This window comes from Phycodurus eques, chromosome 5 (genome assembly GCF_024500275.1).
Source record: "Phycodurus eques isolate BA_2022a chromosome 5, UOR_Pequ_1.1, whole genome shotgun sequence".
In the NCBI taxonomy this organism is placed as follows: domain Eukaryota; kingdom Metazoa; phylum Chordata; class Actinopteri; order Syngnathiformes; family Syngnathidae; genus Phycodurus; species Phycodurus eques.
The window spans coordinates 23,851,415-23,871,525 of record NC_084529.1 but is presented as its reverse complement, the minus strand read 5'-3'; the positions used below and the strand labels follow the sequence as shown (position 1 = coordinate 23,871,525).

The following is a 20,111-nucleotide window of genomic DNA, read 5'->3' as shown; positions in this document are numbered from 1 at the left end:
CAGCACAAGGCGCTAGTGCATCCTAACTAAACCTTGTTGCGTGAACTGATGAAGTCTGCTCGGATGAGAGGCGAAACGTCTTCTAAGACAAACAGAACAATCCAGCTGCGATCGACTCAATGCCCTGAGAATGAAATGACCTGGATGAATGAGAACATTCACAGGCCTGTGGAAGGATTGGAAATTCATCGATTCATTTCAGTGGGGATACATTCTCACGGAAAAAGGGGAAAATGTGGAAGAGTTAAGAAAAGTTGTCAACTGTCTGCCTGTGGGAGGGGCCATAGGGGTCGGGTGCGGTGCGAGCTGGGCGGTGGCCGAAGGCGGGGGACCTTGGCGATCCGATCCCCGGCTACAGAAGCTGGCTCCGGGGACGTGGAACGTCACCTCTCTGGCAGGGAAGGAGCCCGAGCTGGTGTGTGAGGTTCAGAAGTTCAGACTAGATATAGTTGGGCTCGCCTCCACACACGGCTTGGGCTATGGTACCAGTCCTTTTGCGAGGGGTTGGACTCTCTTCGGCGCCTGTACGTTGGGGTTGACCCCGGTGGACGAGAGGGGTAGCCTCCCTCCGCCAAACAGCAGTTCAGAGTACCCACCCTTTTTGGAGTCCTTGGAGGGGGTGCTGGAGAGCGCTCCGGCTGGGGACTCCATCGTTCTGCTGGGGGACTTCAATGCTCACGTGGGCAATGACAGAACGATCAGAACCCGAGGGGTGTTCTGTTATTAGACTTCTGTGAATGTTAAAATGATGACCTGAACATTTTGATGCTGGACAGTTCTGAATCGATGTAGAAGGGTTGTGTAAATTTGTACAAATGTCTCCATTAATTCTGGGAATTTAAGACAGAGAAAATGTGGATTTCTGTGGCAAAAGTGGGAGACTTTTAAATGTAAAAAAAAAAAAAACATGTCCTGAACATTTCGACAGTGAAATGGTTTAAATCGGTTGAGAAATGCCAAAGGATTGGAAAATGTGTAAAATGATGTGGGAATTTTGCCCTGAAAGTGTTTTAATTCTGTGGAATGAATGAATAAATGAATTAAATTGAATGAATTTGTACATATTGTATATGCTCTTCAGCATTCACACGTTAAATAAATATCATAGAAAATCACATTAATGGACACGACGATTAATGATGCAAACACAGACTGGAGCCGCTCCGTTTCTGAAGCTTAACATGCTGAATGGCGGTCATCAAGTCAGTGAGGGTTCACAGAAAGGAAAAAGAAAATCCAAACGCCAAAGCAGGGAGAAGACAAGCGTTTCCTAAAATGGATTTTGTGTTTTATTTGCCTGCTGTGTTTTTGCATGTGTGTGTATGTGTATTCACCCAAACAGCATAGCCCTTTGCAATCTCCTCTTATTAATACAATACCACAGTAATAAAGATGGTAATAATAATAATGCGTTGCCATGGTAACCCTTCTAAAGCCTATAAAAGCTTGTCGTTTTCCTGCTCGGCTGCAGGACTTAGTCAGGACACCCGCCCTCCCCCGCCTGATATTAAGACGGCAATAATAATAACTATAGCTCTGTATTTGTCATTCTCTTTTAAACTACACTCTTCTCTGTACAAAATTAAGCAGACGTAGACACACGCACACACGGACGTGAGATCACGCTCTCAGAATAGAATCTATATATTTACAATATGTATTTAATATATTCTGTGGTGCAAAAAAGGTATAAGACGTGCTCAGTGCGTCTCTGCGATACAAAGCGGCTCTGAACAAATAACCATTGTTTGAACTTCATCTGAACCATCTTGCTGCTGCTTTTTCATTATTTCCTGATTGTTTTTTTTGGGTTTTTTTTTTATTTATTTATTTATTTTTTAAATATATATATTTTCACTGTGCCGGAAAGTAAAAAGTGCAAAAAGCGTTCATAAGGAGACCTACGTCCACCCCCCGTGTGGAGCCATTTTTTTTTTTCTTCCTCAACTAAAGCTATAAGTGAGAGTTTCCCGGCTGATAAATGGTCTTCAACCAACAACAATATTCACAGTGGAGAAAGCCATTAGGAGAGAATGTACAAGAGGAGGGGAAGCATGATGAATTACCACCACGGTCCCAGTGTGAGGAAGGGAAATGGAAGTAAGTCAGAGAGGCGCAGGCGATTCCTGCTACTTCATATCAGCTAAATGTATTAAGGCCACACTGGAAAGTAAAAAATAACAGAAAAAAAAATATCAGGGATAATCTTGAAATCAAATGAGATCAAAAGTCAAAAAGCCCGAATTTTACAAGGATAAAAATGTAATACTGTATGTAGAAAAGAGAAAGAGTGGGAGCAATTAGATTCATTTAGATTAAAGTTGTAATATTCAAAACGTCCTAAGAATAATGTTGAGGAAAAAAGAGCCATAATTACAGAGTATAAGGAGAAAATGTCTTAGTTTGATGTAAATTATGGGATAATGTTAAGGGGGCATTTTACACAAAAAAGGGTAATAACTTTATGAAAAAAGAAACATTTTCAGAAGAAAAATCTAATCGTAATTTTATGAAAATTATATGGTAAAATTACAAGAACAATTTTATCTGATAAAGTGGTAATATTCTAGAAAGTTGCCCTAAAAAACTTTATATAATATTTATTTCCAGTGTGGCCCTAACATTTCTCAGTAATGCAAAACTAAAACTGTACTTTGTTTTTGTGACGTGATTTGCTCCCACGCACCATTGGGAAAAGCCCACTCGTGTGACGCTATGCTGTACATCATGTCGGGTAGACACCTTTGTATCCCCCCCCCCAACCCCCCCCCCCCCCTCTCTCTCTCTCTCTCTCTCTCTCTCTCTGTTTTTCTTCCTTTAAAGCAAGACAGGAAGAACTGCACCGATAAGCAGCTTTCTTCTTTTCCAGTTGATAAGAACAAATAATTGCAACTCTGAAAAGCTAGAGTTGCAGTTTTTTTTTTTAAACGCTGTTTTTTCAATAGCATCCTCTGTTTTCTCGCAGGGGTGGGCAAAGTAAGGACCGTGGGCCAGATACAGCCCGCTCTGTTCTTAAAGCCGGTCCATCAAGCCTTTATTTTAATCCAAACCCTGTGATATTTGTTGCATTAATTTATTTTTTATTTTTGTATAGAAATGTATTGATTCATTATTTTTTCAATCGCATACAACATCATTTGTTGCCTTAATGCAGACAGTTATCTCCTAAAGCTGGTCATTTATTGTAAATGATAAAATCATTGTGAAATAAACCATTTAAAATATTTTATTAAGTACTTAAAATTAGAATTAAAATGTAAAACTTAGCAAGAATTATTATTTTACTGTTAAAATAAACGATTTTACATAAAATACAAAAATGCATTTTGATTCAATTACTTAAATGAAATGAAAGGAATTATTTAAAAAATGTTAAAAATGAGCATAAATTATTTGTAATTAAAATATATTTTGTACAAAATACTAAAATAGTAATTATAAGGCTTTTTTATTCAATTAACAATTTTGTTAATGAATTTTAATTGAAATATATTAATCTTTTTAATGATCAAATACATTGTAAAATAAAACAATTTACTCTTTCATTAATTGATTAATTAAATGAATTTAAATTAACACCATTTAAAAATGAACTAATTATTTGATCATTGAATATTTTCACATAAAATACATAATTAGTAATATATATATATATATATATATATATATATATATATATTTATACAGGGCGATTGGAAAGTAACTCCCTATTTTAAAATACTTAGAATTTATTCATATGTTGTAATGTTTTCAAAATATTTTTGTGTATGTTCCATGATTAAAGGAGCAAGTCTATTCTACCGAACTAACGACTTTGGGAGAACTTGAAGGGTGAATACAAGAAGTTATATCTTCCATCGAATGTTAAATAAAACACCATGTAATACACTTTCTTCTCATGTTCATTTCCTATAAGAATTATAGTGCAGAAATAAATGAAAAAGTACTTAAAAGTAGTTACTTTTCAAACACCCGGTATATATACGTCACCATTTTTCTCACTAAATATATTTCCAAAGGTGCTATTGACATTAAATCTTCACCAGATGTTGGGAACAACCCAAGTAATCCATACATACAACAAAAGTAGAACAGATAAGATCAGAAGTTGTGTGTAATAATGTGAATTGACACGGGGCGAAAGTAGTGAACACATGAAGAAAGGGAGGCGAAAAAAGGCATGAACAGCCAAGACAACATCTAAAATCTATCAGTAATAAAATAACAATCCAGCCCCTTGTTAGTGCAAATGAATATCAGCTGGTTCACTCCGAATTGATAGCCTACAAAAAGGTCTCATTGCCAAATTGTGAGCCAAGACACATCTCATGATGGGTAAGAGCAGAGAGCTGTCTCAAGACCATCGTAAACTAATTGCTGCAAAACATAACGATGGCATTGGTTACAGGCGCATATCTCAGCTTCGTGAATCTTCCAGTGAGCACAGTTGGGGGCATAGTACGTGAGGGGGAAGCCAATCACACCACCATAAATTTGCCTCGATCAGGTGAGGTGCTCCTCACAAGATTTCTGTCAGAGGAGTGCAAAGAATAATCAGAAGAGCTGTCCAAGAGCCAAGGACCACCTGTGGAGAGCTTCAAAAAGACCTGGAATTAGCAGGTACTGTTGTCACAAAGAAAACAGTGAGTAACGGACTCTGCCGCCATGGCCTGTATGCACGCTCATCACGCCATTGCTGGGGGGAAAAAAAAAAGCATGATAAGGTTTGCTGAACAACATTTGGACAAGCCAGTTAAATGCTGGGAGAATATAGTCTGGTCAGATGAGAGCAAAATATGAGCTGTTTGGATGCCATAAAGCACATCACGTTTGGAGGAGTTCAGATGTGACAACATGATGATGTGGGGCTGCTTTTCAGCAAATGGTACTGTGAACATCACATTATTGAAGGAAGGATGAATGGGCAAATGTACAGAGACATACTTGACAGAAATCCGCTGCCATCTACGAGGATGATGAAAATGAAACGAGGGTGGACATTTCATCAGGATAATGATCCAAAACTTACTGCCGAGGAAACTCTCAATTGGTTTCAAAGGGAAAAAAATAAAGCTGCTAGAATGGCCCAGCCAATCACATGACTTGAATCCAATCGAAATTCTATGGAAAGAACTGCAACTCAAGGTCCACAAAAGAAGCTCACGGAACCTTCAAGATTTGTGTGGAGGAATGGGCCAAAATCACACCAGAGCAATGCATGTGACTAGTTTCTCCATACAGGAGGCACCTTGAAGCTGTCATTGCAAACAAAGGCTTTTGTACAAAGTATTAAATAAATACTTGCTCTGTTCAATACCTTTTCCCTGTGTCATTTCACATTATTACACACAACTTAATGTCTGATCTTATTTGTTCTACTTTCTTTGTATGTATGGATTACTTCCACTAACATCTGGTGAAATGCTGCGATTTGGCTGGCAACCAGTTCAGGGCGTACCCCGCCTCCTGCCCGATGATAGCTGGGATAGGCTCCAGCACGCCCGCGACCCTAGTGAGGAGAAGCGGCTCAGAAAATGGATGGATGGATCTAGTGAAATGTTCATGTCAATAGCACCTTTGGAAATATATTTAATGAGAAAAATGGTGACGTGTTAAATATTTATTTCAGCCGCTGTGTGTATATATATATATATATATATAGCATGTTCTCCCCGTACCTGCGTGGGGTTTCTCCGGGCACTCCGGTTTCCTCCCACATCCCAAAACCATGCATGAATTGGAGACTCTAAATTGCCCGTAAGTGTGAATGTGCATGCGAATGGTTGTTTGTTTGTATGTGCCCTGCGATTGGCTGGCAACCAGTTCAGGGTGTACCCCGCCTCCTGCCCGACGATAGCTGGGATAGGCTCCAGCGCGCCCGCGACCCTAGTGAGGAGAAGCGGCTCAAAATGGATGGATGGATGGATATAAATATAAATATATATATATATATATATATATATATAAATTAAACAATTCATAAATGAATTATCATTAAATCATTTAGAAATATTGAACAGATTAAGAACGAGTTCAAATTATCTTCCCATCCCACGCTTTGCATACACTGAACTTTTTTTTGCACCTCGTCTACTACGAATGAGCTGGCCCATCTGTTCATTTTAAATAATCAAACGTGGCCCTTGAGCGCCTGAGTTTGTCCACCCCTGCTTTATATGAATCTTGGTGCCACCTGTGCACAAGCAGTCTGAATTTGTCTCGAAGGTGGTGAAACGCGGAACAGACATCTTCAGCGAGCGGGCCAATTGTCGATTGCCTTAACAAAATGGTGTCCCAACAACTCCATGTTGTCGGTCCCGGGAGGGTCATAGTGGCAGTTTTTTTGGGGTAGGGGTGGGGGCGGAGGGGCGAGGGAGGGGAGTAATTCAGACAATGCTGCGGGAGCCGCTGGAATTGCGTCTGCGAGTGAGTGGGATGGTGTGGTGTAGCGGCATGGGCGAGTCCGGCGGGCAGAACTGGTGCGGGTGGTTGTAAGGGGGCGGGGGCGGCGGCAGAGGGGGCTGGGGCCCGTCCCCCTGGACGTGGACGGGCGTGGACATGGCCGAGCGCAGGAGCTGGTGGGCGGTCGGGCCCTGGCTGAGGAAGGCCTCCATGCGGCCCCGCCCGCTCTGGTCCACCACGATGACTTTGACGATCTGCTGACACTGGATGAGCGTCTCCGGGCGGAGTTCCCCGGCCGGGGCGGGGTCGAGCAAGGCGGGCGGGGCGGTCAGGGCCAGGGGGGGCATCGACTCAACGCCGGGCGGGCTCAGTTGGTAGGTCTGCAGCCTGTTGTGAATTGACACCTAGTTTAGGAACAGCCAGAGAACGCACGGGGAGTTACCAGCCTGAACGCAGCCTTACGCAGCCCTCTGGTGTGACACGCATGGGCGCATGCAGGCATGCACGGAGGTGGCGTGCAGAGTGAGCGCGTGCGACGCACACACACAGAGACACACGCGTTCTCGTCTAAACATTCATATGTATCTTTTATACATATTATAAGACTGCCTCCAAAAAGTTGGGATGCTGTGTAAATTAACCATCCAAACCACAAATGTCATTTAAACTCACAATAGATCATGGGGAAAAGCCAGAGATGTTTATATTTCATAATAATAGTCAATGATATATAATAACAAATATGATTTAATCATACGTTTCTTTTTGTTTTTTTGCCTTTACAAAAAATATCAGTACAATGGTACCTTGACTTACAAGTGCCCCATGAGCCGTTCCTTGCTTGATCCTTTTTTGCTTTGTGTTGCGGGACAAAATTATTTCGATGAAACACAAAGATAATCAGTCTGCTTTATTATTATAATAAATAGAATATTATTAATATGTATTGCTTTATTATTATTCATACTTACTGTTGTGAGGCTGAAATTCTAAGATTTGGAGAATTTTAAGTCAAACAAGGTCTCCAAACGATTAATCAATTAGCAAAAATGTTTTTGGTGAATTTGATAATCAATTAGTTGTCGATTAATCGTTGCACCTCTTGTTACGAGCGAGCATCAGATACGCCGACGCTTGAGTGAAGTGAAATAAAATGGAGCAATTAAGGCATTGTAATGCCCTCGGCATGGGAGAGAGGAGAGTCACAGTCGTTGCTGCACTTTCACGTTGTGTGTGTGTGGACGTTGTGTTAAATGAAAACAGAATACAATGATTTGCAAATCATGTTCAGCCTATATTTAATTGAATACACTGCAAAGACAAGATCTGTAATGTTCAAACTGATAAACTTTGTTTTTAGCAAATAATCATGAACTTCGAATTTTATGGCTGCAACACGTTCCAAAGAAGCTGGGACACGGTCATGTTTACCACTGTGTTACATCACCTTTTCTTTTAACAACTTCCAATAAACGTTTGGGAACTGTGGACACTAACTGTTGAAGCTTTGAAGGTGGAATTCCTTCCCATTCTTGCTCGATGTACAGCTTCAGCTGTTCAACAGTCCGGGGTCGCCGTTGTCGTATTTTACGCTTCATAATGCGCCGCACATTTTCAATGGGAGTGAGGTCTGGACTGCGGGCAGGCCAGTCTTGTACCCGCACTCTTTTACTACGAAGCCACGCAGAATGTGCTTTGGCATTGCCTTGCTGAAATAAGCAGGGGCTTTATTTTGTTGTTGTTGCTGAAACCAATCAAGTTTATCAGTTTGAACATTAAATATCTAGTCTTTGTAGTGTATTCAATTAAATATAGGTTGAACATGGTTTGCAAATAATTGTATTCTGTTTTCATTTATGTTTAACAAAACGTCCCAGCTTCATTGGAATTGGGGTTGTAAAACCGCGACTGTTGATGCTAACCGTTAGCAGTTTAATGGTGTTCTGCAGTGTATGCTAGCGTTAAGCTGAATTGACTTTTCTAAGGCAAAACTATCTGGGTGTTTTTTAAGTACATGTGTAATTCTTCAGGTTTTCTGTTTAGCTTGACAATAAACTTCAACTTGGAGTAGCATTAAACAGCTCGAAGCTTTTGATTAATTGTTCAATATTCGCTAAACTGCTGCTTATTGTGAAGTGAGTGAAAATGAGTTTACTACCACTATGCAGCGCTCGCATCTCAAGGTTTGCGCTCGCACGTCAAAGCAAAAAAAGAGGCTGAATGACAGCTCAAATTTCAAAAAACTCGTAAGTTGGGTTACTTGTATCTCAAGGCGCTGCTGTATTAATATAGGCATAAATCACTTTTAGGGGAGCATCAAATAATCATTGATATTCACTATTCACATTCAGGCACGGTCCCTATCTTCCTTAAATAGTCGGGGGTTACTGTATGCCGTAAAAACATTTTACACTACATCAAAAGTCTCACCGATGCCTTAGAAAAGAGGAGAGGGGGTGTGGGAGCTTGTTCTGCAGGTGGATGAGGGTGGGGGTATTTGGTAGAAGATCAGGGGATAAAGTGACACCGAGGGCGTGGTGCCTCCCTAACACACTGACTGACATCTCTCAAGAGGACTGGCCAAGGCGGGAGAGACACACGCGGTGAAAGGGAGAAGAAACACACACGGTGGAGACAAACACACGTGCAGACACACAGGCTGGCTTATGTTTGCCTTGTCGAGGCTTAGCAGCAGCTGATGGAGAATGGATGTTTTCTACAGAGCGAGAGTGGCGGCTGATCCACTCGAAGGCCTCTAGGCAGCCTTTGTATCCTTGGTGATGAGCCACGGGCGCAGCTTTTTGCTTTTTTTTAATTATTATTATTGTTGAAGCAAAGCATGACTTTCTCCTTTTTGAGTCACACGCGCAAACACACACGGACACGTTCAAATAGAAGCCGACAAGACCCACGGAGATGAACGAGCACACACACTTACCTGAGGGAGACAAGAGTGGTTTTGGCACTCACCTCCACTGCGTTGTTGTTGCCGCTTTTATCGTACACATCCTGTTGACCTGCCGGAACGCACAAGAAATCAACAGGCATACTTCAGAATATTAAAAGCACTGGAGTGGGAGGCGCATTGTGCAGACCTCCGTAAAGGCTTCCGCATTTGTGCTAGTGAATGAATGAGTGAGTATGGTCCGTTTGCTATAATGGCCCTCGGGAGGGCTCCAAGCAAGGTTAAACCCCTCTGTACAGTGGGGTTTAACCTTGGATTATACCCTATTGCGGTTCATCGTTTGAGCCCTTGCTATATCATGTTTTGATGAATTGTTGTATGCTCTGTTTGTATGTGTTGCTGCTCCGTGTACAACCGTGTATGTTCAAGTATCCGTTTTTTTTTTAAAGGTTTACTATTACTTCATTTCTGTTAGCCCATTTATGGCGTTTTGCGGACTTGATTATTATATGGGTTGGTTGAGCATTTTAATGTTTAAATATTCACTGTTTAATTCTTTGTGAGTTTTACAGTAGACTGGGAGTGACAAATAAACAGCTTGAAGCAAGCATGTTTTGCCTCTTATTTGGAGAACTGCATGTGCTTAAAATTCTTTTAATAGTGTGCTTTAATTCTTAACTTTTTTGACTGTGTTTAAAGCATGTGGGTGGGGTAAAACTGTATTTTAAAAGTGTTCTACAGTAAATGATGTGTGGGTGTTGTGTACAGTTCTATTGTGTCTTAAACGAGTGAATAAATTTGAGATTCGCACCAGAGTTTAATAGGTTGACAATGTAGACTGGATGATTCACCAAAACAAACGAACTTCCTTGGCGGAGGTAAAAGGTTTGTTCCTTCACTTGAATGTAAAATTACATTTGTTTCCATGATTTGTGACTGTGTCCCAAGCAGTTCTGACACTGGATAGCCTTGACAGCTAACAGCTGCAAATACTGCCGACGTGTACTCTAATTAAATTAAACATTTCCCATCTTTCGGGGCTTCTAATCAGCACTAAGTAGCGAAGTTTTAGTACGTTAGTGCAAGAAACGCTTCAGCAGTTTAGGGATATACAAAAATGCTTATTTGCTTTTCTCCAGTGAGCGAGATAAGGACATTTACCACAATGTGCGTTCGAGCTTAAGTTCTTTTGCAAAAGAAAAAAAATACACACGGCAATACATATATACATACCAAGATGGACGCTCAGTGACTACATAGCACATTTTAGCCAGTGTTTAGCTTTGGGGCAGCACAAATTTGCCTAAAAAGTAACTCAACAAAACTTCAATAAACAACCAATAAAGAGTGAGACACATGACAGCTTGTGAGCTTAAACTCATCACTGGAGGCTTGGATAAAAACCTGACAAGTGAGCCCTTCCCAGGTTAAGAGCACTGATGCTGGCTGAAAGGGGACAAACTATGGAAAATTTACTTTTTAATTGCTTGTATAGAAATAGTGGGCTGTGAAATTAAACAACCAAGTACATCTTTTGGGAGCTGCCTAATTCCCAAAATGTGTCGGTGAGCGAAGCGTTCTCGATTTTGTCGCACTGTGATGTCGCATTAGGTCTAATTTACGCAATAACAGCAGCCCCTTAACGAGTTCCTCTGCCCGTGACTTGGCAGCTAGGCTGACTGAAGATCCGCCTTGGAAACACTATCATGTCAAAACCAAAAGATCAGATTTGAGTTTGGCAATGTGTCTGCTGCATGTGCTAAATACAAGGATCCATGTCAGTGTAATTGTTGGTTATGAAGTGCTGCCTCCACGAGTGAAAAAACAATCGATACTTTTACAGGCTTTATTGGGGATTTGGCGCTCAACAAGTAGCACTGACAGACAGAGATACATGGTGTGGTGAGGTTGTTATGTATAATTACTCCCACAGTTGTCCATAGGTGGGAATGTGAGTATGAATGCTTGTTTGTCTATATGTGCCCTACGATTGGCTGGTGACTGGTCCAGAGTGTACCACCTCTTGCTTCAAGTCAGCTGGGATATTCTCCAGATCCTAATGTATAGAAAAGGGATTTTGTCTTGAAAATGGATTTTAGTCAGCACCTGACGGGGATCCTTGCCCCGTGTGCGCGTCCACTTGGCCGCCATTCGTATGTATGCTGTGAGGTTGGATGCCCTGTTGCCTCTCCAGTTCCCCTTAAAAATACGAGAAAACAAACGGAAGTGTGAATGATATACTGGACAGGTTTGAGTGCACAGTCGTCATACGTCTTCGGTGGTGGGAAGTAATGAAGTAACTAATACTTCCTTGCTGTACTTAATTGAATTAAAAACAATTCACCATATTCATTCTCCATACAGCACCTGTTTTCAAGTTCAGTCCTAATTATCCTGACAGAATTTAGCACGCAGCAAAGCCGTGTCCAGTGATAATTTATTTCTTCTCTGTACAGGCACAATAAAAAATGCAATAATAATATTAATAATGCACACCACTTATATAGCGCTTTTCAAGGCACTCAAAGATGCTTTACAATTGCACACATTATTCATTCACTCCACAGTCGCACCCTAGTGCTAGTAAGCTACTTGCGTTGCCACAGCTGCCCTGAGGCAGTTTGACAGAAGCGTGGCTGCCATTCTGCGCCTACGTCCCCTCCAGCCACCACCGAAAATCAAAGCACATTCATTCATAGGCAATGTGGGTGAAGTGTCTTGCCCAGGGATACGACGACGACGTGTTCAGGCGGGGATACGCACCGGTGACTTAATCTCTACACCAGAGTCTGTACTTTTTTACTTTTATTTAAATGAAGGAATTGAGTATTTTTTTTACAGTTTTTTTTAAAGGTTTAATAAAGGTATCTGTACTTTTACTTACAGTGCAATGAAAAAGTAAAGTATTTACCCCTTCACTCAATAATTATAATTTTTTGCATAGTTTTCCCAATTTAACTTTTAAGATCATCAAACAAATGTTAATATCAGACAAAGATTACCCAAGTGAACATAAAATCCAGTTTTTAAATCGTACTTTTGTTAATTAAGGGGAAAAAATATTGAAAGCTACCTGGCCCTGTGTGGAAAAAGTATGTTGGGTTTAGGGGGCAGCTACTTCTTCACATATAAAATGCATTTTATTGTTTACTTGGGTTATCTTTGATATTATTTGTTTGATGATCTGAAACATTAAAGTGGGGAAACCGTGCAAAAAAATAAGAATTTGAGAAGGGGGCAAGTACAGAGTGTGAGTAATATTGCCATCTCCGCAAGCCTTACACTGGATGTGTATGTGCTCCATCTCGTTGACTTCGGAAATAGCCTCTCGCAACTCCTCTGCGAATTTCCGCAGCTCCTCCCCACTTGGTGAGCAAAAGCTCACCAGCTGCTTCTTCTCAGAGGTAAACGGGCTCATCATGGTGATGCCATGGGCATAGTCTGGTGCCAAACACAAAGACACATCATATTTATTCATAAATTGCAAATTAATAAGTAGCGCCCCTTAAAAAGTTGCCCCCATCATAAACTAAACCGATCAACATGAAATTGGGTAGACGTGTCGATCATAAAAGGACGCACGAAGAAGTCTGTAAGTCTCCATTTTGATTTGAATCCTAACTCCGACTGGGAATTTCAATCAGAAGCAGGTACCCACAACTGATGGGCGACACTAACTTGCCAAGTTTCATGATCATTTCAATGATGGACCATGAAAACGAGATTGTTCATTGTGGCATGCAGCTTTAATTAGAGCACGGAATTGATGCTTCTTAACGACATATGCATTGACTGTGTCATTGGCCTGTGTTTTGATACTGGTTTCAGTGTTTTTCTAGTGCCTGGGTCTGTGGATGGGTGGAGCCTGCTTAGTCACACCTGCTCAGTATCATCATTAGTTAGGTTCTTAATCGCCAGACAGAAGTCATCTAGTCACCAGAATATTGTTTTATCCTTGCTGTTTGCCCGTAGTCGTCGGTGTGCTTTTTTTCTCCACCGTTCTGCATCATATTTGTTTTCTCCAAATGTAAATAATTCCAGTTTTTGTATTTCTAGTATTTGCCTACGCTTGTGCAGTAGGTTTGTTTGTTCCTTTTGTTTGTAACCTGTTTCTTGCTTCCAAACCTGTGTGGTTTAGATTCATTTTCTTTGTTTGTTTTTCCCATTTCCTTCTCCTGTAGTGAGGATTCTCTCTGTTAGCATTGCTTAGTATTTGTCTCGTGATACTGTAGTTCCTATTTCGGCTGTGTATTTGTATTATCGATTTTTGCTGCAGTTCCGTTTTTGATTATTTTTCCCTACGCCTAGCTCCTGTCGAGCTTCGCCCATCCACCTTCGTTATTTCAGCGTTCGCTGTTTCTTGTTTTCACATCAACCTTTGTTGACATTTTTCATTATTTTTCTTGCTCACGTTTGTTGTGCTCCCTTGTTGAAGTAAATGTGTTGGTTTTGCTCAAATTGTGACTCCGATTTTTTGGAGGTTCAATATTCTGACACACGATCGTTACAGACCATGGCACCTTGACTTACAAGTTTAATTTGTTCAGTGACCAAGTTCCTAACTCAATTTACTTGTATATCAAATAGATGTTCCCTATTGGCCTCCTTTGTCTTGCAAAATGTATGGATTAGATTGTGCAGAGGTTCATCGTACATTCATTGCTGAAGAGGTGGAACTGCATTCCCAGGAGACCCATGGCTTTGCAGAAGGTGTAAGAAGCCGAGCTTTTCTTCTTGGGGCACAGCTTCAGGATCTGGAGACGGACCCAAACATGTTTAAAATGCTATAAAGCTGCTACGCTAAATAAAACAACATGGAAACAAATGGCTGATATGAGTCACATGTTTTGGAGCGTGCTTACCAAGAGCAGGTCGTTAAAGAGGAAGACCTCTCTCTGGAGCTGCGACAGTTTCTGTTTATGAGGTTTGTTGGCATCAGGAACCTCAAACAGACGACAGCAGCACACCAGACGTCTGTGAGGCACGGCCAAGATCTACACAGGGACAGGGAAAGAGATTACCAGGGATAAGTTAGTCAGTAGGCAGGCAAGTAGGTCAGTCCATCAAGTTGTGAGGTTGGGCATCAGTGGAATGTGTAAGTAGGCAGGCAGGTAAGTAGGTCGGTAGAAAAATTCCGTTCAGTCATTTGGTCAAAGGAAGGTCACCCGGGTAGGTAAGAGCTAGGCAGTTTTCTCGGCAAGCAGGTGTGTCGGTATGGAAGGTAGCACAGAAGCTAAAAGGTGACCAATGCTTACAGTTTTCAGGCCCAGGATGGACTGCTCCACACGGCTCACATAGGTGACATGGTCCTCATTGGATCGCAGCTCTCTTTGTTGGATCCTTTCATAAATGCCAGCCACCATCTCTCTGGGGATGTCTGCTCCGTCATCCACACCTGAACGAGCAGCCGTGACCCCCGTCCCCCCAAAGAAAAATACATCAGCCTGACTCATTGTGAACTATACTGTCTGCAGGGCTAGGTCCAGGACCCTTCAAAAAAAAAAAACATTCAAACTTCTATTTCCCATCAAGTGGGAACTCATGAAACTGCGAGACCTTGAGCTATGAGGGAAAAACGTATCAGACCAAATTGTTTTGTTTGCTGCCTGTTGTCTGCGAGAACTTTCATAAAAAGAGGACTGTGTCACTAAAAACACAAACAGAAGTAAATTTTTTTGCAAGGCTATGCTATCTAGCTTGCACAAACCACGTAAAATTAAAGTTGACAGAGGGACAGACAGACAGACATGTGAGATCTTCGAATGAGTGCCCATGCAGAGCCTGAAATGCTGGCCAGTCACAGCCACACCATGCAGGATGGCTGCGCTTTTTTTCCTGGTTTCCATGACAATGAACTCTTTGTCTGGAAGCTGCTGTTGACTGAAGAAAAAGTGCTGGTGAGCAAAGGTAAATAGAAGTCAAAGTGCTGCCGGGCGAGCGCAGGTGATGAGATGCATGTGCAAAATACCAGCTCGTATCGTTAAATCGCAATGAGGCGCAATTAATTGGCATGCGCTCTGGGGCGGAACTCGAGGAGCTGAAGTTATCAGACATGGAACACCAGGAGAGCGAGGAGAGCCCAGAAACTTTTACTTCAGGTGAACAGGCGATGAATTACAGGGCATAGAAATTCATGTGTGCGTGTCTGTAGGTGTGCGCTCACGCATTTGTGTATAAGTGTGTAAAGTGTGTATGTTTATCTAATGTAAATACTGTTTGCATGTGTGAGTGTGTGTATGTTAACGCCAAATACATTTCAGATGTTCTAGTACGCTTTTTCTGCATTGTTTTTTTTCTTTCTAGCAGAAGCCACACATTCTTTCCCATATGTGTTTGGGAGATTTTGTTATGGTCCGCTGAAACCAATGTTGAACCTTTTGGCTATAGTTCGAAAAGGTATTGTCTGTTTGGCACAAACACACCACTGCTCCTCACCAAAAGAACACCATGCGTACAGCATGGTGGCGGCAGCTTCAGAGTTTGGAGCAGTTTCTCTTCAGCTGGAACTGGGGCCTTGGAAAAGGTGGGAGGAATTATGAACAATTCGAAATAGCAGTCATTGTTAACACAAAACCTTCGGGCTTCTGCTAAAAGGCAAAAAAAAAAAAAAAAAAAGGAAAAGCCTACTACAACAGTATGTACAGTATGTGTGTGTGTTATGTATGTATGTATGTTCGTGTGTATGTGCAGTGTGTGTACTGTAAATGACTTTCACCTCTGAGATTGCGTATGAAGTCGTCGAGGCCCATTTTGCGCTGTGGTTTGATGTTGGGCGAGTACATGTCAGTGTTGAGGAGGACCACAGCAAAGGCAAGGATGAAGATGGTGTCGGGGTTGTGGAACTGCTGCACCACATCAGGATTACACATACAGTAGCGCTGGCTGTGTGCACAGAAAAAAAACATCACAAATACAGTATAAACATAGATACACACATCCGGGGAAGGAGGGTCATTATATAAATGTATAGCTAAATATAATGAAAGTATAAACTATCAAAAAGATCATTCTTTTATTACAATTATATTGAAGCAATTTGCAATACATTTCTGGGGTTTAGTTCTAACTAGTGATTATGTTCAAGTTTTTATGAAACATATCTTGATGAGTGAAACCAAAACTATTTTAATGACTGGTTTTATTCTACTGGATTGACAAAAAAAAAAAAAAAAGTCAGATTTTTTTGGGATATATATTTTTTACATGTACAGCGGAGCCTCGATTTAACGGATATCGGATTGAACAAACAGAAAAGTGTCCAAAAATAGTGTCCAGTTGTCACTCAATGCGCCATTGACAAAATCTGTTAGTTCCAGAATTGGCAGTTGTTGTTTACTGGTGCTGTGGCACAATCAATAGGCAGAAGAAATACAAAACAATAATTTTGTGCTGTACTGTAAGTGTGTCAAAATCGATATCAATCAATATTTTCCTAGACTTTTTAAAGTATTTACATTTGTGATACCTTTTTTTTTGTAAATTAAAAACAGTAGCCAGTACAGTGCAGAGTTATTGTAAATAAATATGAAAAAGCTTGAAAATGTTTGAAAAGTTTTAAATCTTATCCAAAGTTACCACGCTGGTGTGCTTGATGGTGACATTGTTGACACACTCATAGGCGAGTCATGGCAGGTTGCTTTTATGAGCCACGAGGGATTATTGTGCTTCCTAGTTCCAAATTCATTGCCATAGACGAACCGCTTGACAAAAAAAACAGTTACTGTACCAAAAATAGCATGTTCCGGACTCCAGAGACTTGTTTGTTGTATTCCTCTTAAAGTTAACACCGCTGCCATGCTGCTCCTTCTGTGCGCAGATCTCTATGCGATGATAGATAGAACTCCTGCCATCATGGCCGCCACATCAATGCATCGCCTGGAAATGTTACTACATTCAACATGGCCACCACATTGCCACGCATATTGTATATCTGTCTCCTAGTCTCTGCCTATATTGCGCCACGGCATCCGTAAACATCCATCCATCCATTTTCTGAGCCGCTTCTCCTCACAAGGGTCGCGGGAGTGCTGGAGCCTATCCCAGCTATCATCGGGCAGGAGGCTGGGTACACCCTGAACTGGTTGCCAGCCAATCGGAGGGCACACATAAACAAACAACCATTTGCACTCACATTCACACCTACGGGCAATGTAGAGTCTTCAATTAACCTACCACGCATGTATTTGGGATGTGGGAGGAAACCGGAGTGCCCGGAGAAAACCCACGCAGGCACAGGGAGAACATGCAAACTCCACACAGGCGGGGGGATTGAACCCCAGTCCTCAGAACTGTGAGGTAGACACTCTAACCAGTCGTCCACCGTGCCGCCATCCGTAAACAACAGCGGCCAATTCTGGAACTAACAGATGTTGTCAACGCTAGTTTAAGTGACAACTGGTAACTATTTTTGGAAAGATGTACGGTCCAGACGGTCCGTTACTTCCGATATCCAATAAAACGCGGTCCGGTAAATCAAGGTTCCACTGTATACTGTATATGTTTCAGTAAGATTGAATTAAAATGGTTTCTTTTTGAAGATTTGGTAACATATAATGAGTGATACTTTTTGGATTTTTATTTTTCAAAAAGGAAATTAATGTGTGATAAAATTTTCAAATTCATGTGTTAAGTATTTTAATTAGTTTTAATTGGAATTTTAAAGTAATATTTTAGTGACATGTCGTTTTAAAAAGTAATTTTAATGGGTGTTCTTTTTCCAGATTTGTAAATATGTTAATGAGAAATTATTTTCCTCGATTTTCTTGTTTTTTTCTTTTGATATATAAGTAGAGAGAGAGAGAGAGAGAGAGAGAGAGAGAGAGAGAGAGAGAGAGAGAGAGAGAGAGAGAGAGAGAGAGAGAGAGAGAGAGAGAGGCCAAATACTGTAAAAGGGAATATCTGTAACAAACAATGCTTACAAAGGAATTACATAGGGGTCAAGATTAATTAATCAGTGCCAGTTTGGAGCGTGTGGCAAAATATGTAAATTAATAAACGTCTGAAAACACATCAAGCATTTATTTCATTCTCTTTACTCTGCATCACATTTAAATCAACATCAAAGCATCCAGTATCCACTACAGAGTGACTGAACACTCACTTTTGCTGTGAAATGGAACCTGGCGAACTCAAGTTTTCATTTCTTTGGTCGACTTTGGTCAAAAGTGCTTCACTACTGTAGAAAATGATGCTGAAAATGCTTTAATATTCAGCCCAGCTCTGTTGAGTTCCACCTGCAGGCTTCCACTGAATATTATAGAAACCTCTCTCAACCGTATTTGTGGCACCTGAAGTGCAGTCTAATTTAATGGAGCGGCCCCCTGACTTCAAGGCTCGTGGCTTTATTATGATTTTGGCGCACATTTTCTCATTGTTCTTATTTTACGTTATGGATTGCGAGCTGGCTAGAATAGGAGGAAATGTACAATACCAGCATCTGAGAGTGTGCCCTTTCGGAAAGCCAATGCAAATAGTTATCCATTCATCCACGGTGTGCCGCCTGCAAATAATTAAAGGGGACATCCATCCATCCATTTTCTTTACCGCTTATCCTCACTAGGGTCGCGGGTTGCTGGAGCCTATGTCAGCTATCTTCGGGCAGGAGGCGGGGTACACCCTGAACCGGTCGCCAGCCAATCGCAGGGCACATAGAAACAAACAACCATTCACACTCACATTCACCCCTGCGGGCAATTTAGAGTCTCCAATCAACCTACCACGCATGTTTTTGGGATGTGGGAGGAAACCGGAGTGCCCGGAGAAAACCCAACCGGGCACGGGAAGAACATGCAAACTCCACACAGACTGGGCCGGGATTTGAACCCCGGTCCTCAGAACTGTGAGGCAGATGTGCGAAACTATCGTCCACCATGCCGCCTGCAAATAATTAAAGGGGATACATTATGGAAAATGTACTTTTTAATTGCTTTTTTTTTTTCCTCCAAAAATTGTGGGGAATTTTTTTTATTTTTTGTCTCCTTTAAGATTGTGAAGACAAACAGGAAGGTTGTGATCAGCATTGGCTGAAAATAAGGAGCAATCATCATTAATGGTGCTGAAAGGACACATTTGACAGCGCAAAGCGGTTTGTGCCCTCGGTGGTGAAGTAACGCTTCTCTCGTCACGTTGGCTCGCACGAGCGTGATGAGATGCTGCACTTTGTCTTCTCCATCTCTGCCCGCAGGCTTCAAAACGTCTCGCTCGCACCTCCCCGACTCCTTGACTGTCACTTGCGCTTACACACTTGTGCATTCGGGGAGTCAGGGGGGCTTTCATCACATCGGCCAAGACAGGAAACCAAGGCGGAGGTTATTAACACCAGAGGACACACAGTATAGCACACTTCTTTTTATATTTAACTCGTTTTTCCACATTATTTAGTACACGATGCCACGATTAGATGCTTAAAGCGTCACTAATGACATGTAAAATGGCGCTCAGTAAGTTGAATTAGCAAAGGCCATTTGTGTTCTTTTGTCCCTTTGTCTGTTTGTAGGCTACTTCCTGGTTCATGGAGGTCCATACAATTTTGGATTACAAAATTCCTTAACACTAACAACAAAACTTTTGGCAAAAATGTGTTGTACTGTATTTGTACTTCCCCACGCAATTTATTAATTATTAATCAGGACCGTACCATTTATGATTCCGGGGCACCGCACATCTACCAACATGGTGCGACGGAAAAAAAGGGTAACCCTCTATAGAGTTTGAGGCTCCACATACAGTAGTATATTGTATTGTATTGTTTTTTATTGAACCACAAAAACATGGTGCGATTGTCATGGAAGAAGTGGTTTGCCAA

General features: G+C 41.4%; 1 protein-coding gene across 3 annotated transcripts in view; it reads right to left on the bottom strand.

Moving 5' to 3' along the window:
• Positions 1-3,582: 3,582 nt before the first annotated feature.
• The window catches only part of iqsec3b (IQ motif and Sec7 domain ArfGEF 3b), a 66,385-nt gene continuing 49,856 nt past the window's right edge, over positions 3,583-20,111 (bottom strand). The window contains exons 8-15 of one of the 3 annotated variants that reach the window (XM_061678204.1): positions 16,023-16,189; positions 14,563-14,702; positions 14,170-14,301; positions 13,962-14,061; positions 12,590-12,748; positions 11,414-11,506; positions 9,341-9,419; positions 3,583-6,789 (exon numbers count right to left, since the gene is read on the bottom strand). In XM_061678204.1, the coding sequence (XP_061534188.1) occupies positions 6,387-6,789; positions 9,341-9,419; positions 11,414-11,506; positions 12,590-12,748; positions 13,962-14,061; positions 14,170-14,301; positions 14,563-14,702; positions 16,023-16,189 (1,273 nt within the window). In that variant the 3' untranslated portion in view covers positions 3,583-6,386. Of the gene's footprint in view, positions 6,807-9,340; positions 9,420-11,413; positions 11,507-12,589; positions 12,749-13,961; positions 14,062-14,169; positions 14,302-14,562; positions 14,703-16,022; positions 16,190-20,111 lie in introns of all 3 variants that reach the window. The other 2 variants (XM_061678205.1, XM_061678206.1) reach the window with 2 other exon arrangements.